Consider the following 16,145-nt stretch of genomic DNA (forward strand, 5'->3'; position numbering starts at 1 on the left):
TCCATTTTTAGCCCCAGAACTGTTCTCCATCCCTGGCATCGCTCTCCTCAACTGCATGTTTCTGTTCCCACAGTGGCAGTGATGCGGCCTCCATCAAGACCAGGGCCACGCTGAGTGAGGATAAGAAGCACTACATCCTCAATGGCTCCAAGGTAGTTCTTTGTGGCCTGCCGAGCATCTTAGCTATGGCCTGCACTGTGCATTGACCACTTCCACATGCCTTGGACCCTAAAGCACATGCACATCATCTTTTGTATGCTGTTGAGGCAGCTCTCAGAGGGATGTTACTCTCTCTCTCTTTTTTATAGATTTTATTTATTTATTTGAGAGAGTGCACAAGCTGTGGGGGAAGGACTGAGGGAGAAGTAGACTCCCCACTGAGTAGGGAGCCTGATGCAGGAGCTCGATCCCAGAATCCTGGGATCATGACCTGAGCCCAAGGCAGATTCTTCACCAACTGAGCTATCCAGGCACCCAGATGCTATTCTTTTTTTGGAGGAAGATACTGGCTCAGAGAGGTAAAGTGTCTTGCAAGCATCCTGTGTCTGCTCAGTGGCAGAACCAGGATTGGAAGCAAGTTGGAAGCAAGGCATTCTGGCTCCAGAGTCTACATGCTGATGTAGAATCAGCTACCTCCCTGAGCTGCTGTTGTGTGTTCTTTTAATTTATTACACAAACTTTCAAATACATACAAAAGGTTAGTGTAAAGAACTTGCACGCAGCCGGCACCACCTTCAGCAGTTAACTAGCTCCTAACCCACCTTGTTTCCTTGCTCAGCATCCCTGCATCGCATCCCTGAGAGTTTCAGCACATCTCTACAAGATAAGACTTAAAAAAACAAAGTCAAAATGCCATTAACACATTTAAAAATTTATCATTTCTTTGTCTAGTCAGCATTCCAGTTTCCCTGGTGTCTCATACCTTTGTATTTTCCAACAATTTGCTTGAATCAAGAGCCAAATAAGTTTCATACATCCCAGTTTGTTGAAAAATCCCTTTATCTCCCCCCGTCTTCCTGTCTCCTTATTCCTGCCTGCCTGCTTTGCTTTCTTGAGGACACGTGACTCCTTGATTCTAAGAGCGTGGACTGTCTCCATACCATTAGTTTCACTTCTGTGCACACAGACATTGTGCCTGTTGGGGAAATCCTTGATCTGGGGAGACTGGGTGAGCCCCTGTCTTCTGTCCACACAGGCTTGGCTTTTCTAGCACCAAGAGCTTTACGCTTCTGGCCTGAGGTTTGACAAGCAGCTGGGGTGTCTCTTGGGAAAGGGTGGAGCTGAGAGGTGGTGTATGACAGTCCAGTTTTCTCCAAAGCCCTTTTTCTTTCTTTGCTCAGATCTGGATCACCAATGGAGGAATCGCCAATGTTTTTACTGTGTTTGCAAAGACACAGGTTGTGGATTCTGACGGCTCCGTAAAAGACAAAATCACAGCACTCATAGTAGAGAGAGACTTCGGTGGAGTCACTAATGGGAAACCCGAGGATAAATTAGGCATACGTGGCTCCAACAGTAAGTAGCGAGGGGGAGGGGGCACCCGGGGGGCACCCCTCAGCCCAATCCAAATTCAAGATAAAATGAGATGTAAATAGTTTTGGTTCCACATAAGCATGTCAGCAAAATCACATTAAGAATGCCATGGTGACTCCATGGCAGTGTGGAGGAGCTCACTGAAGCTAATTTACTCTATCAACACATGTTGCTTGTATCCCCCTCCATGCAGCAGGCATACTAATCTCCATGTGAGCTCATTGCAGCCTTGTGGAGCACTTTGTCCCATGGGGGAGGCTATAGTGGACATCAAGGAGGCAGAGGGTATCCGAGGTAAACACTTCACTGCAGGACACCGTATCTGGAACCTCCTGCCTCTTGCTCTCCCTTGTCCCCCCACCCCCCACCCACCCATCGGGCCCACCTGCAGCTCCTGAACAGCACTTGGTCCCCTTGAGGCTGGTGTCCTGTAAGTGGCTCTTGTCCTGACCAGCACTGTCACAGAGTCCTCACAAGACTCTGCCTCTTGGGGCTCCTAGTTCAGATCGTGGGGTATCTGTGCTGCAGGGGACTGCCTGCTGCCCTTGGCGCCTCCAGACCCACTTCTGTTTGCCATCCCGTCTTGAGATCCTGGGTTCTGTATGGCAATATTTGCTACCTCAGCCTGGTTCAGTGGGGTCAGAGGACCCTGAGCTCTGACTTGGCTCCACTGCCTAGAAACTCCGTGACTTCAGACAAGCTAGTTTACTTTCCTGTGCTTCCTTTTCCTCACCTATTGCAAAGGGATGATAACACACATAGCGATGTGACCTGGGAAAGGAGTGTTTGGATGCCTGCATAGTGCTTTCATACACATGAAAGCAGGTTGTACCACCAGACTGTTCTGCTTATTCATACGTAGAACATTCCAGCAGAGGAAAGAGTGTTCTCAAAGGCCCAAGATAAAGAGCCTGGTGTGCTGGTGAGAAGATGGTCAGTGTGACCCAGGTGAGGGGGAGAGCAGGGTGGTAGCCCTGCACCACTGCCAGGGCAGTGTCCATAGTGAAGCCAGGGTAGGTGGTGCCCCTGGGATGCAGCAGCCCCACAAAGAGTGGATCGAGTGGCCCAGGTGAGGTCAGTGAGGAGGGTCCTCCCCACACAAAGTAGCCTGTGAAAGAATTAGAGCCACTAGGACAAGGGCCTGGCCCTGTAGCCCATGTGTCATAAAAAAGGAGCTAGCAGCCACCGAAATGATTTCATTATATTTCACAACCAAGCTATTGGAATAGAATAGTCAGCAGACCTGGTTGCTCACACCTAGCTTGCTTGCTGTTTGGCTACTTTTGAGCCATGACCTTTGTCCTGAGTCTCCCTTTACTCCAGTGTTAAGTTGCCAGGAGTTGCAGTCTTGATGTGACAGCATGCGAAGACATGCTACTACAGAAAACATGGTGCAAAAGTCCCCATTGCCTCCTGCCTCTGTCCTTGCCGCTGGCACCTTTCCCCTCTCTGCCTGCCTCTGCATGCTAAGTGCTTCCTTATTTCAAGGTCTGCCACTGTCACCCTGTCTGAGAATCCACCCCAGCGCTTATCTGAGAGGGTGAGCCTTTGTCACCCTCAGTCTGCAGGTGCTGGGTGGCCTGCTCCAGGCTGTGGTTGGATCCCGATCTGCTGCATTTGTGTACCGTGCTAGGGCTTGTTCTCATAGCAAATCACAGGAGCATCTGGGGGCTGAGCCAGACCACCCAGCACTGGGAAGGCCACGGCTCATGTCAGGTGGGTTCTGTGTCCCTGGTGACAGCTGGAAGGACAAGGCAGAGAAAGGCAGTTTGCTTCCACAGAGGCATAGTGCAGGGTGTGACTACATCTGAGTTAAGTGGGATCCATCCTCCTGTTGAGTCCAGGGACCTCAGAAAGTCTGTGCCATCCACTTTCATGGTTCTTCCTCTGGCTTGTGCTCCTCCTTCAAACTTCTGCTGAGTGTCCTCTTAGAAAAGCCTGATGGAAGCCCTTAACAAAAATACTATTTACTCTCTCTCTGACCTCTGTCCCCACTCTATTTCTATTTGTAGTACTTAGAACATCCATCATGTCCCTAGCAAAATATGAGCTCCATGTGGACAGGACCTTTGTCTTTCAGTAGCTGGAGAATGAGTTGAATGAATGAATGAATTACATTTCATGCCTATTGATCAAGTGCAAGTAGTCTGTACTCATTACATAAGGCTTTCAATTTCATCTTTTTCAGCTTGCGAGGTCCATTTTGAAAACACCAAGGTGCCCATCGAAAATGTCCTTGGAGAAGTCGGAGGCGGGTTTAAGGTGCGTCATGAAAGCAGCCCCTGTGAGGGCAGCGTGTGGGTTCATGGTACAGCTTTTGGGCCCCAACTTCCTGTCCCATCCCTGCCTGTAGCTGACCAGCGTGTGCTTGCCAGATGACTGTGCAGAGTTCTTCAATGGGAAATTAGCAGAATGGAAAAGTTGGCTCCCAGAAGAGGGAGTGTGTCATCTGTGAGGCTTCCTTTGCCTTGAGCAGGGAAAGGATTCCTCTCTCCGACGAGTGAAAGAAAGCAGGCCAGTGGGCACTGAAGCAGCTCAGGTTCTCTGAATGCACAGCCCTGGGTCCTGAAGCCCTTCCCTAATTTTTTTCTTGGAGTTAGATTATTATTTTGTTTAATTGACCTATAACTCGCATCACATAAATACACAATTTTTAAATGTACTCAGCATTATTTAGTTTATTCACTATGTTGTACAACTATCACCGTGGCCTAATTCTGGAACATTTTCATCCCCTGAAAGAAATCTTCTCATTTCCCAGTCTTTGGCAATTGCTACTTTACTTTGTTTCTATGGATTTGCCTATTTTGAACATTTCATGTAAATGGAATCTATATGCAATCTTTTGTGTCTGGCTTCTTTCTCTTAGCATAATGTTTTCAAGGTTAATCCACTTTGTAGCACTTGCCATTCCTTTCTGTAGCTGAATAATATTCCATTGCAGGGACACACCACATTTGTCTGTTCATGAGCTCATGGACGTTTGGACTGTTGACACATGGGGACTATTATCAGTAATGCTACTGTGAATATTCATATACAAGTCCTTGCGTGAACTGTTATGTTTTCAGGTCTTTGGGTATATACATCTAGAAGCAGCATTGCTGGATCATATGGTGACTGTATGTTTAATTTTTTGAGGAACTGCCGGACTGTTTACCACAGTGGCTGCACCACGTTTCATTGCCCATGGCGGAGTAGAAGGAAGGGTCCAATTCCTCCACATCCTCTCACCAGTGCTTGTTATTGTGCATTTTTAAAATTATAGCCATCCCAGGGAGTGTGAAGTGGTATCTCATTATGGTTTGGCTTACATTTACCTAGTGACTGACCAGGTTGAGCATCTTTCCATGTGCCTACTGGCCATTTATACATCTTCTTTGGAGAAATGTATTTTGAAATCCTTTGGCCTATTTTTTTAATAAAGCCTTTTTTTTTTTTTTTTTTTTTTTTTTTCCAGTAATCTCTACACCTCTCGTGTGGCTCCAACTCATGACTGAGATCAAGGGTGGCAACACTCGCCCTGACTGAGCCAGCTGGGTACCCCCTCCTTTGCCCATTTTTAAACTGGCTATTTGTCTTTTTTTTTTTTTCTTCTTTTTTTTTAAAGATTTTTTTTTTTTTAGACGCACCTGGGTGGCTCAGTTGGTTGGGTGTCTGCCTTCAGCTCAGATCATTAGCTCTGGGTCCTGGGATTGAGCCCCTTGTCATTGGTCGTCATTGTTTCATCGAGCTCCCTGCTTAGGAGTCTGCTTCTCCGTCTCCCTCTGCCTGCCTCTCCCCCTGCTCGTGAACTCACTTTCTCTCTCTCTCTCTCTCTCTATTTCAAATAAATAAAATATTTTTAAAGATTTTTTTTTTTTAAAGAGAATGCAAGCGAGGGTAACTGACAGGGAGTGGCAGATGTTGGATCCCTGCTGAGCAGGGAGCCTAACACAGGACCTGATCCTAGAACCTTGGCATCATGATCTGAGCTGAAGGCAGATGCCCAACTGACTGAGCCAGCCAGGCGCCCCTGATTATTTTTCTTTGTTGTTGCCTTACCTTAATTTATCAGGTGACCTGGGCAAGTTATCCTCACTCTGGGGAGCCCCATCCACCTTAGCTGTGAAGCAGGAATCACAGCAGGTACCTTTCTCCCTTCCTGGTATGAGAATCTGATCATGCATTTAGCCAAAACTGACTTGAGGCTGCTTGGTGAGTGTTGACCAAAGGGCTTGAGAGGTGAAAGGACAAAAAGGGAGCAATGTGTGCACAGTGGTATGTTTGTTATTTGCTTAACCCAGATATTATATGCAGATGAGAGAATATAGGTGGAAAAAATGAAATTACCTGAAGCTTAGCACCAGCAGAGTTGCTATTCATCATTCAATTTAGATGCTTATCTTTCTAGACCTTTTTATTTACTTAAAGTAGACTCCATGCTGGGCTCCAAGCCCAGCATGTGGCTTGAACTTATGACCCTGAGATCAAGACCTGAGCTGAGATCAGGAGTCAAACACTTAGCCAACTGAGCCACGCAGGTGCCCCTCTCTAGACCTTTTTAAAGAGTATACATCTCTAAACATTTGGTAATACCATTTGTGTAATATAGCCTGCGTTTTTGTTTTTGTTTTTGTTTTTTCACATACCAAGCAATCCTAACTCTCTTCATGCCAGTAAATGTATACTGCTGATATTTAATGCTGCGGAGTATTTCTTTGTGTGGTGATGGCACACTTACTCTTCCTAGGATTGGGCATTTAACACTTTTCTCTTTCTACTAAGAACCTTATTGTGTGGTATATCTCCTTGTTTGTATCTGTGTACACTTCTCTGATTATTTCCACAGTTTCAACACCCAGCAGTAGTCCAGGTCTGAGGGCAGTTTTAGTTGGCCCACTGCCAGGTCACTTATGGGGAGTCGGGCTGGCTCCTTTGTGGGAATGCCCCTTGCCCTAATCCTTTCCACATGAATTAAAACATTTTTCCACTGTGTTAGATGAAAAAAAAATTTTTGTTTTAAAGATTTTATTTATTCATGAGACACCGAGAGAGGCAGAGACATAGGCAGAGGGAACTTGATGTGGGACTCGATCCCGGATCCTGGGATCACGCCCTGAGCTGAAGGCAGACCTCAACTGCTGAGCCACCCAGGCATCCCTGGAAATCTATTTTCTTTCGCCTATTAAAACTATTGTTTTTGGGTCCCCCACAGGGAGTCTGCTTCTCCCTCTACCTGTGTCTCTGCCTCTCTGTCTCATGAATAAATAAAATCTAAAAAAAAAAAAAAAAAAGATTTCCAGAGTCCTTTCTTTGTTATTAGTAGGATCACTTGTCATTTGGCCTAAATGCTAAACCATGAGTGATTCTGGAGACTGCAAAATGATCAAAGGCCAGGTAAAAATCACCTGGCTGAAGTGAGAGAAAAGGAAGAGCCAGCAGTCAGGTCTTTCAGATAGACCTTCGAGGCAGGGAAGCAGTTAGGTATCAGGCAGGGGCTGTTGGGAACATGGATAGTGTCTAGCTTCTGGCAAGCTACACTGTAGAATGTAGTTGTACAAATGACAGGAGACATCAGCAGGGAAGTTAAAAGTGTGCAGGTGCCATCCAGGCAGGAGGGGAGGCCCCAGGGTTGAGTAGAAGGGTTGATATTTGAGCTCAGGAGCCCTTCCTGAGAAAGGATGAAATCTATTACATCTTTGATGATCTTTGATGTCTAGGGAATGAGACCTAGTCCCTAATCTTTTTTTTTTTTTTTTTAATGAGGGTAAGAATAAATTCTGAAGGGGCCATGAAATGGACTTTGCTCATAAAGCATGAGCCAGCTTTTGCATGCCCATGTGGGCAGAGGAAATGAGGTAGGAGAATTCACTTCCTCCTCATAGTCCCAGCAGGTCCGGAGACCAGTGCCCACACACCGCCTGAGGCACGGGAAGTCTGAGGTCAGAGGCACGGCCCCAGGAGGAGGCAGGGCAGGATCTGGGTGTCACACTGTGGTAGGACATAACCTCACCCTCTCCGCCTTGTTTCCACATTCCCCAGCCCCTAGGACTGAGCAGGTACGGTTAGTACCCCCCCACCCTGTCATTGGAACCGTTGTTTCCTACCTCGCAGTGTCTGCTTTGAGATTCTCCCATTCAGAATAGCAAGCGATCATACATTCAGAATCCGTTACATGATTTATTCAACCAAGTCACAAATACGCATGGAGTGAATAGCAGTAATATGTTTGAAGTTGAGCTTTTAGGAAAAACAGTGATGTTCACAGACTCCTTTCTGCCCTCAGCCCCAGCCGGTCCTTGAAGTCTCCGATTTGGGCACCACAGGTGTGGTAGGGGCTTGACAGGTCACTGCTGTCCTTCAGGAGACTCATGCTGGTGGGAAAGTCCAGGTAGTTTGCAGGGTGTACCCACCAGGTCTTAGTTTCTGCTCTCCTCTGAGGACTAAGAGGTGGCCTGTTCTGTGATAACATCGTCTCATTCCTTTATCGGGGTGACTCCAAGAATGTTTGGGACTGAGTTATTACCTCATTGTGTGTTGGGACTATACTCTCCTCCAGCCTGGTGGGGATTGACAGGATGATTAACTTTCCCAGGTGCTGGCACAGAATTCTCTAGAGACTTGCCTTTTGTCCTCAAGAAACCTGATAAAAGTAGACAAGCAGCACTGTGGTCTGTCACCTGTGGTCCTCCCGGACACTAGGAGTGCAGTCCCGGTGAGCCGCGCCTTCTCTCTCTCCAGGTGGCCATGAACATCCTCAACAGTGGGCGGTTCAGCATGGGCAGCCTTGTGGCCGGGATGCTCAAGAAATTGATGGGTAGGTAAGTCGGGGACAGGAGCCATTTGTGGCACAGGCTTGCCCTGCGGCCCCTTCCATCCTGGAGGCCCTGCCATGTCCTCCTAGCAGGCCAGTGCAGAGCCAGGCCTTTGGAAAAAGCCCAGCTGCAGTCTGAGATTCGGACTTCAGTTTAGACCAAAAAATGTGGTCAGTCTGCCCCCAGGTGGTTACTGTTCCTTTTTCACACTTCTATGTCTTACCTACTCACAAAGGATCCGGGGAGTGGGGAAGTAGACGGTCCATCAGAGTCAGGAGGGGTTGCTGCTCTGACAACTAAGGACAGAGCTACTTAAACATCCAGATGTGAGCAAGACACTGGTGCTTTCACAAGACCCCCAATTTGTAGGAGGCTCTGTGGGTGAGGAGTGGAACTCCTACTCAGTCTCAGGATCTTCCCTTTTTTTTTCTGTTAGAATACCTGAAAGTAAGAGTCTTTGGTCTGTGAATTTAGAACAGCCCTATGGGGTTTTGTTGGGCACAGATGTCATTATCATTTCAGCTAAATGGAAGTGACTGCTGGGAAAGGCACAGGGCCCTGCCGGTGGGGGGTGAGGGCTATCTGGGGCTGGTATAGTGCTGATGAAGTTCCTCAGAGTTCAGGGCCAGGTGGGGACAGGAAAGCTTTGTTTTAGGTTCTAACCTCCATTTAGATGAGGCTCAGAGAGGGTAAGCAATTAGCCCAAGGCCACTCATCTGCCTATAAGTCAATACTGTGAGACTCTAGACTCAGGGCTTGTCTCACTTTGCTGAGCTACCCCCAACACCCTGAAGCCCCCGGGCCTCTTGCTTCGCCATCACGGAAACTCTTCCATGCAAGAGGTTCACGGAGGCTCTCATCACCTGTCCCCAAAGGATGTAGACCCTTGATGAGACTAACTGCAGGGGGAGGGGCTGGCGTTTGCTGCTGGCCACTGGGAGGCCGCCACGTTCTCTCGGGTGCCTCCAGCGCTGGGTGCCTGTTCACAGCTCTACACATGACCCTCCTCTGGTTATGGACAGCTGTGGGGATTGACAGGAAAGGCATGTTAGGTGCTTTTCTTCCTTCTGCATCTCTGGTAACCTTGGCAGCAGTGCTGTGAGGTTGGTAGTGTTGTTCAGGGTTGATAGTTGCTTGGCCCAGCCTAGTACCTAGTAAGAGAAAGTGCCAGGTTCAGGCCTGACTCTAAATTCTGGGCTTCTGTTGCTCTCTACTGCCATAGGCACTGTTGAGCATGAGCAGGCTTTCCTCTGACTAGATAACGCTAGGAAGGGGGGGCAGTGCTGTCTTGCAGTGTGTTAGGTCTCAGCAGACCTGTTTCTCATAGTTCTGTCCTGAGTGTTCACAGGGTAGTGATGATAGCCTTCGGAAATCATTTTAGAACAGCCTGAAAATGGTTCTTTTTAATGACTCTGCTCTTCTTCAGAAATGACTGCTGCATATGCCTGCACGAGGAAACAGTTCAATAAGAACCTCAGTGAATTTGGACTTATTCAGGTACCAAAGGTTCTGGGTGCTGCATGTGTTGGTTTCACAGGTGGGCATTAAAAGTGTGTGGTCTGTACTTGTGACGCCCACACAGCGATTCAGAAGACAAGCATAAGGCTATATTTAGTGTGGCTCCCTGTTACGAGGGCTTGGTTCTCTCGGGCATGGAAGCTTTGGGTTCTTACCTTCTCTGCTGGCTGGCAGAGGATCTGGGTCTCAGCACATGCAAATTGTTTCTTGGTTATGTTTTTTTTTCTGAACACCCCAGGAAAAGTTTGCTCTGATGGCTCAGAAGACTTATGTAATGGAAAGTATGGCCTACCTCACTGCAGGGATGCTGGACCAACCAGGGTTTCCCGACTGCTCCATCGAGGCTGCCATGGTGAAGGTAATCCCTGCACAGCCTCAGAGACTTTAGCTGCGGCCTCAGCCCCGTGTCGCCTGCCACCTTCCTCTTCTTAGCTTATAGGTCAGCTTATCATTGATCCAGTATTTATGACGACCCCACCATGTGACACACATGGCCCCAAGATGCAGCTGGAGAGGCCCACATGGCATGGGAGAAACAACAAAGAGCAGTGCCCACTTGATTACATTTATAGGACAGGTCAGTGGCTCCATAGGAGCCAAGTCATCACCAGTCTATAGCAGATGGAAAAAATACAGGGCACATATTATAATTTCCCATCAGTATGAAAGCACCCAAGCTTTCTTGGGAAGGACTTCTGTTGTGGGTGTACAGCTTTCCACTTTTATGTGTCACCTGCAGGCACATGTTGGGCCAAGCAGCTCACTTACATGTGGAGAGGCAAGCTGCTCTCTTGAACAGGTGAACAGGGCTAGGTGGGCAGGGTCAGGCCTCCTGGAGAGGGAATCTGAAGCGGGTTTCAAAAGGACGGGAGTTTCCTCAGTGTAGAAGGTGTGGAGTGGGCTCTTGCATCCCAGGGAAGCCTCAGAGATAGGAGGAGTCATGGTGGGTGGGGAGCCACAGCTGGTCAGTTAGGTCCAGAGAGAAAAGGACTTGTCCGAGGCCACCCAGTGAGACTGGGACAGGGCTCCTACCTGGGCTGGTCTCATCCTAGAGCCAGGTTCTCCATGTCAAGCTGCCTGTTCCATCCCCAGCCACCCTGCCCTGGCTGAGGCCCCCTCCCCCTCGTGGAAGGGACTTGGCCCTGTCACCCCTGTGCTTACCGTGTCCTGGCTCCATGGCAGGTGTTCAGCTCGGAGGGTGCCTGGCAGTGCGTGAGTGAGGCACTGCAGGTCCTCGGGGGCTCAGGCTACATGAGGGATTACCCATATGAGCGCTTGCTACGTGACAGCCGCATCCTGCTCATCTTCGAGGTGAGTGCCCGCCGCCCTGCCAACCCCCTCACCCCCCCCCCCCCAAGTAGTCTCATTTGTCTCCCCTCACGCCTCTGCGTGGCCCCATTCTCCAGGGGTGGAGGTGAGGCTGAGGGGCCAAGCGAGCACCCTTTCTGCTGAGCCTGTCCCTTCAGTTGTCTGTGGTGGGACAAACAGAGATCTCACGGGAGGCCCAGTTGTGCCTCCAGGGCTCACTCTGGGTTTGCCTTTCCTCCCCAAAGTACAGGCACCTCAGCAGGGTCCTCTCCATGGACTTTCCCAGCCCTGACACCTCCCTAATTGCTGCCCCCTCCATGGGCTCACAAGCCAAAAGAGGGAATTCTGTGAGTGGGGAGACCCCAGGTGGGATAACGAAGGGGGATGAGGAGCTCATGGCCTGCCTGACCAGGGTAGACTGCGGAACACCAGTGCAGGGAGGGCCTGAGCTGCATCTCTCCCTCAGTGGGCTAGTATCTCAGGAAGCCAGTGCACTTGGCCTTTGGGGACAGAAATGACTTTGGCCTGGCCAAGGGGAAGGTGGTTTGAGCCAAGGATAGGGAGATGGAACATGCTACCCCCAGATAGGGCCTTCCCTGCCGCACTGAGTAGGATAAGCATATCTTTGTGGGAGCAGTGGATGGTCCTGGTAGGGGCGGAGCTGGGGCAGGTGGTAGAAAAGTTGGTGGGGTGGGGGCAGAGGATAGATGAGAAGGGGAGCCAAGTAGCTAGGCTCTGGGGGCCCTTGGCCAGTAGGCAGAAGAGTTTGGATCTTACTGTGCAGGCACTGGAGGCCATTAGAGGTTTCTGAGCAGGGAAGGACTTGAATGCATTCCCATTCTGGGAAATTCCCTGGGGCTGACGTGGGAGTTGCAGAGGTGAGACCAGAGGCCAGGTGCACACAGTAGGAGAGAGGGCCGTGCAGAGAGAGGGATGGAATTAGGATGGCTGTAGGGTGTGCAGGAGGCAGCCCAGAGACGAGACTTGGAGCCTGAGCAACCTGTGTGGTTTCTGAAGGGCACCTTTGGATGCCCGGCTCCCAGGCTCCCCAACCCAGGGAAAGGCCTCATGGCTGCTAGTTCTCGCCATGCCCCCCACATGCCAGCCCTGTGGCCTCCTTCCTTGGAGGACAGGCAGGATGTGGCCAGCCTGAGGGTCCAGGGGCACTTTCCCAAGGGCTGCCCCAGGACTGCTGCTTCCAAGGCCCCTTCCCCTCGACCTGGTTGAATTTGCTCCCGTGTGACTAGATGGGGCAGCAGCTTTGAGGGCTGTGGAGTCCTCAGAGTGAGGCAGATGGTCCCATCTGGAGACTATGCAGGACCGGGCACACCTTAACTTGCAGTCCTCCCAGGGGTGTCTTCCTGTCCGTGGCCAGGCTGGCTGCAGGGCTCAGTGTCCAGTACTGGCTTTGTGACCCATGGCCCACCTCCCTGAAATAATCCCAAGGAGATTGGGAGGGGAACAGTGTGCACAGCAGCAGGGAAGAGGTGGCCCTCTGGGTACTGATACCCCGTACTGGGGGGCAGCCAGCTCTCGTCCTTAGAGATCAGTGGCTCCCCTGAGGAACCTGGGAGCACTTGGTGCCTCCTAGGCATCGGCATCCCTCCCCTCGGGGAAAGGAGTTTCTCCCATTAATTATAAAGAAACCAAATTGGAGGCTTGGAAAAAGTGACTCCGTTATGTTTGGTCCTAGAAAGATGGTAGATCCTGAGGGAGTCCCTGGTTGTCTGGTCAGCAACCTGCTCATCCCTGTGGAGGTGGGGCTAGCGTGTTGCCCTCACCCTCAGGTCACAGCCTTGCTCCCTTGCAAGTACTTCCAAAGCAGCAGCCTCCATAGCACTGGCAAGCGGGCAGTGGGGTGGCCTACACGCACAGCACAAACAAGCGCCATCCTAGTGGAGCCAACTTTAACCTTCATACTCCTGGCCACAGGGAACCAACGAGATTCTCCGGATGTACATTGCCCTGACAGGTCTGCAGCATGCCGGCCGCATCCTGACCGCAAGGATCAAGTAGGTGCCAGCCCCACTGTCTGTTCTTCGGGCCCCATCCTGGGATAGACCTCAGAATTGGGGTCATGGAGCCGTGCAGTGCTCAGCTCAGTCATAGGCTGGCTAGAGGGAAAGAAGGGGACAGGAGCCCTGAAAGCCAGACTGCAGAGCTTGGCCTTCACCTGCAAGTGATAGGAGGTGCCAGCTGCCTCAGGAAGCCCTCATTGCCCTCCTCCCCTGGCAGTTTCCATCTCCCATGCTGCAGGGAGCTTTGTTTTCAGAGCCTAGGGATTGAGAGCTATCCCTCAGACAGGCACTGGGCTCCCAGACTAACATGAGACCACTTTCTTTGCTCTTTCTCTTGCTCCTTAACCCCCATCATGGAGCTAGAACAACTAGAAATCATTGCTGGAGCCTGGTGTGGAGTTGCTGAGAGCATCTTGCAGACTCCTTTACCCCAGAGCACCACCTGGGGGCTAGTTGTGACTGCTTCTTGTAGAGAGGCTCTGTGTGCTCTGCCTCAGAGACTGGCTGGGAGGTCTCAGGCATCCAGCAGGCCCAGGCTAGGGTAGAGCAGCATGTAGGTCCTGAGTTGTCCCTTTATTGTCTTGGATCACCAGAGGGAACCAGGTACCTGTAGTTCTGGGGTGCCAAGGGGGACCCTATTGCTCAACAGTGGGAACCAGCAGTGAGGCCTGAGTTCACGGGGCTGTGGGCTTTCTGCAGCGAGCTTAAACGGGGCAATGTGACCACTGTCATCGAGACTGTCAGCCAGAGGCTTCGAGACTCCCTGGGCCGAACCGTGGACCTGGGGTTGACAGGGAAGCTGGGAGCTGTGCACCCCAGTGTCGCAGTGAGTGGGCACACCTGGCATACCCCCCATGTGGGTGCCCTCCTGGTGGGTATCCTCTTCCAGAGGGCTGTGACCAGGGCATCTGGGAGGATGGCCCAGCCTGGTGGGCAGAGCCTGGGCCCCAGAGCCCTGGGCTGGGTGGGATGGGTACCGTGGGGAGTGGCACCAAGCAGTCTCTCCTCTGGCATACTAGGACAGCGCCAACAAGCTCGAGGAGAATGTGTATTACTTTGGCCGCACCGTGGAGACATTGCTTCTCCGCTTTGGCAAGGTACCTGGGCCCCTGCCAGATCTGGGGATGGCAGGCCCTCCAGCTTGGGAGCCAGGGAGAATGGGGCATTTTACCTTTGGGACCCAGCCTAGAAAGAAAGCTTGGTCACCATGGATGGGAGGGGCTCTCTGTCCCAGGGGGCAGCTGGGTAGATGTCCTTGGAGTAGGGAGGGGAGCCCAAATCTAGGGCCCTGATCTGAGGCTGCTGCTGCTCAGGCTGACATGAAGCACAGTAACCAGCAGCATGTGGTCTCAGCCAGGTTTCTGGGACCTGGTCGTGGCCTGATCCATGCCCAAATCTAGATAGAAGGGAAAACAAGGCAGCCAGTGAGCCAGCCTCCCACAACCCAAAGGGAGAGGCAGTGTTAACCCCCTTCTACTGAGGCATGAAGTGAGTCTTGGAGATGGCTGAAGATGGGCCCGGGGAGGGAGGTTCCTGGGTTGCGTGTCTCCACCCTGGGCTCTGTGTTGGCAGACCATCGTGGAGGAGCAGATGGTCCTGAAGCGGGTAGCCAACATCCTTATCAACCTGTATGGCATGACAGCCGTGCTGTCGCGGGCCACCCGTTCCATCCGAGTGGGGCTCCGAAACCACGACCATGAGGTAATAAGCTCTTGCCAGCTTTATCCTCTGCACTTTAATGAGGCCTGTGGTTGGGGGAGGGGGGTCAGTGGGTGGCAACGCTCAGTCAGGAGCAAGGGACTGGGCAAGTCAGGGCTTTGGTCCAGTGGTGGTCCCAGGAGGCTGGCAAGTTTGCTGAGCTGTGGCCAGTACCGGTGGTCAGCTCCAGTGCGAAGGTCTGTGCTGCTCAGGACATGGGGCCACTCCCTTTTGTTTTTCTATCTGAGGAAAAAAGAGTAAGTGATGGGGTCCCAAACCTTGTGCCTTCACCGCATCTGCCTTCCTTACCCTGCCTGAGGGGCCAGATGCAGTCACTAAGCGCCTGCTGTGTGCTGGGTCTTTATTGTCCCTCGGTAGCCTCTGGGCACTAGCATTATGATGGCCTTCCTGCCATAGAGACTGAGACCCAGAGGTGTTGAGTAATTTGCTCTTGGGGACAGAGCTATTTCGGTCAGAGCTGGAATTAGAACCTAAGACTGACCCCCAAGCCAGGCCTTTTGACCCGAGCCAAGCTGCTTAGTTTGGCTGAGTTCTTGAAACACACACACCAGGGAAGGGGTGCCCTATGTCATCCTCTTCAACCTTGGTTCTGACAGGTTCTGCTGGCCAACATCTTCTGTGCAGAAGCTTACTACCAGAATCTCTTCACCCTGTCCCAGCTGGACAAATGTAAGTAGGGTGGCCTTGGGAGGGAAGGCGGGCCTGAGTCTAGGTGACTGTTGATGGCCAGGCTCTCAGGGCCTGCTGGCTGCTCACAAACCTCTCTCTTGAGTGAGGGCTGCTAAGGTCAGGTTCACCTGCAGCAGGGCCTGCCAGCTAGGAGCACATACCTGCAGGTGAAGACTGTCAGAGCCTCCCAGGGTATGGCCCAGCATGCCTGGCCACCTAGCAGCCACCCAGTGATGTTCCGCAAAGAAGGGAAGCATTTTATCTGCCTCTTTACCCCCTGCACTCCAGCTAAAATAAATCTGCCCTTCTAGCAGGTGTCTCAGGCTTTGGCCCTACCCTGTGCAGGGGCTTGGCACATAGGGCTGTTTGTCTAGAATGCTCCTCTACCGTAGCCACATGGCTATGTCTGAGACGACCTGGCTCAGATTCCTCTGACCCTTACAGTCATTTCGGCCTCAAGGGTCCATGTTCTGTGTCCCCTGCTGTAGAGCCCAGCCCTGTTGCCAAGAGATGGAGGAGAGGCCATCATGGCACCTTCTGAGAAGAGGAGTACATGATTGTGTGCAGCTTCTGGCTCTGGGTG

General features: G+C 51.3%; 2 protein-coding genes across 21 annotated transcripts in view; one reads left to right on the plus strand and one right to left on the minus strand.

Moving 5' to 3' along the window:
- Positions 1–16,145, plus strand: part of ACAD9 (acyl-CoA dehydrogenase family member 9) — a 43,355-nt gene that overhangs the window by 26,330 nt on the left and 880 nt on the right. Inside the window, exons 6-17 of the mRNA XM_041764377.1 lie at positions 74–152; positions 1,341–1,515; positions 3,722–3,795; positions 8,257–8,332; positions 9,757–9,827; positions 10,087–10,206; positions 11,031–11,159; positions 13,089–13,168; positions 13,874–14,000; positions 14,194–14,271; positions 14,747–14,875; positions 15,490–15,562. Coding sequence (XP_041620311.1) covers positions 74–152; positions 1,341–1,515; positions 3,722–3,795; positions 8,257–8,332; positions 9,757–9,827; positions 10,087–10,206; positions 11,031–11,159; positions 13,089–13,168; positions 13,874–14,000; positions 14,194–14,271; positions 14,747–14,875; positions 15,490–15,562 — 1,211 coding nt within the window. The remainder of the gene's footprint in view (positions 1–73; positions 153–1,340; positions 1,516–3,721; positions 3,796–8,256; positions 8,333–9,756; positions 9,828–10,086; positions 10,207–11,030; positions 11,160–13,088; positions 13,169–13,873; positions 14,001–14,193; positions 14,272–14,746; positions 14,876–15,489; positions 15,563–16,145) is intronic.
- CFAP92 (cilia and flagella associated protein 92 (putative)) overlaps positions 14,896–16,145 on the minus strand; it is an 82,475-nt gene continuing 81,225 nt past the window's right edge. For 18 of the 20 annotated variants that reach the window (XM_041764355.1, XM_041764349.1, XM_041764356.1 and 15 more), the window contains one exon: positions 14,896–15,115. Coding sequence is in view for 2 of the 20 variants with exons in the window: in XM_041764359.1 (XP_041620293.1) it covers positions 15,081–15,115 (35 nt within the window). In the remaining 18 variants the exon portion in view is untranslated. The remainder of the gene's footprint in view (positions 15,116–16,145) is intronic. The other 2 variants (XM_041764358.1, XM_041764352.1) reach the window with 1 other exon arrangement.

Source organism: Vulpes lagopus, chromosome 7 (assembly GCF_018345385.1).
Source record: "Vulpes lagopus strain Blue_001 chromosome 7, ASM1834538v1, whole genome shotgun sequence".
NCBI lineage: Eukaryota > Metazoa > Chordata > Mammalia > Carnivora > Canidae > Vulpes > Vulpes lagopus.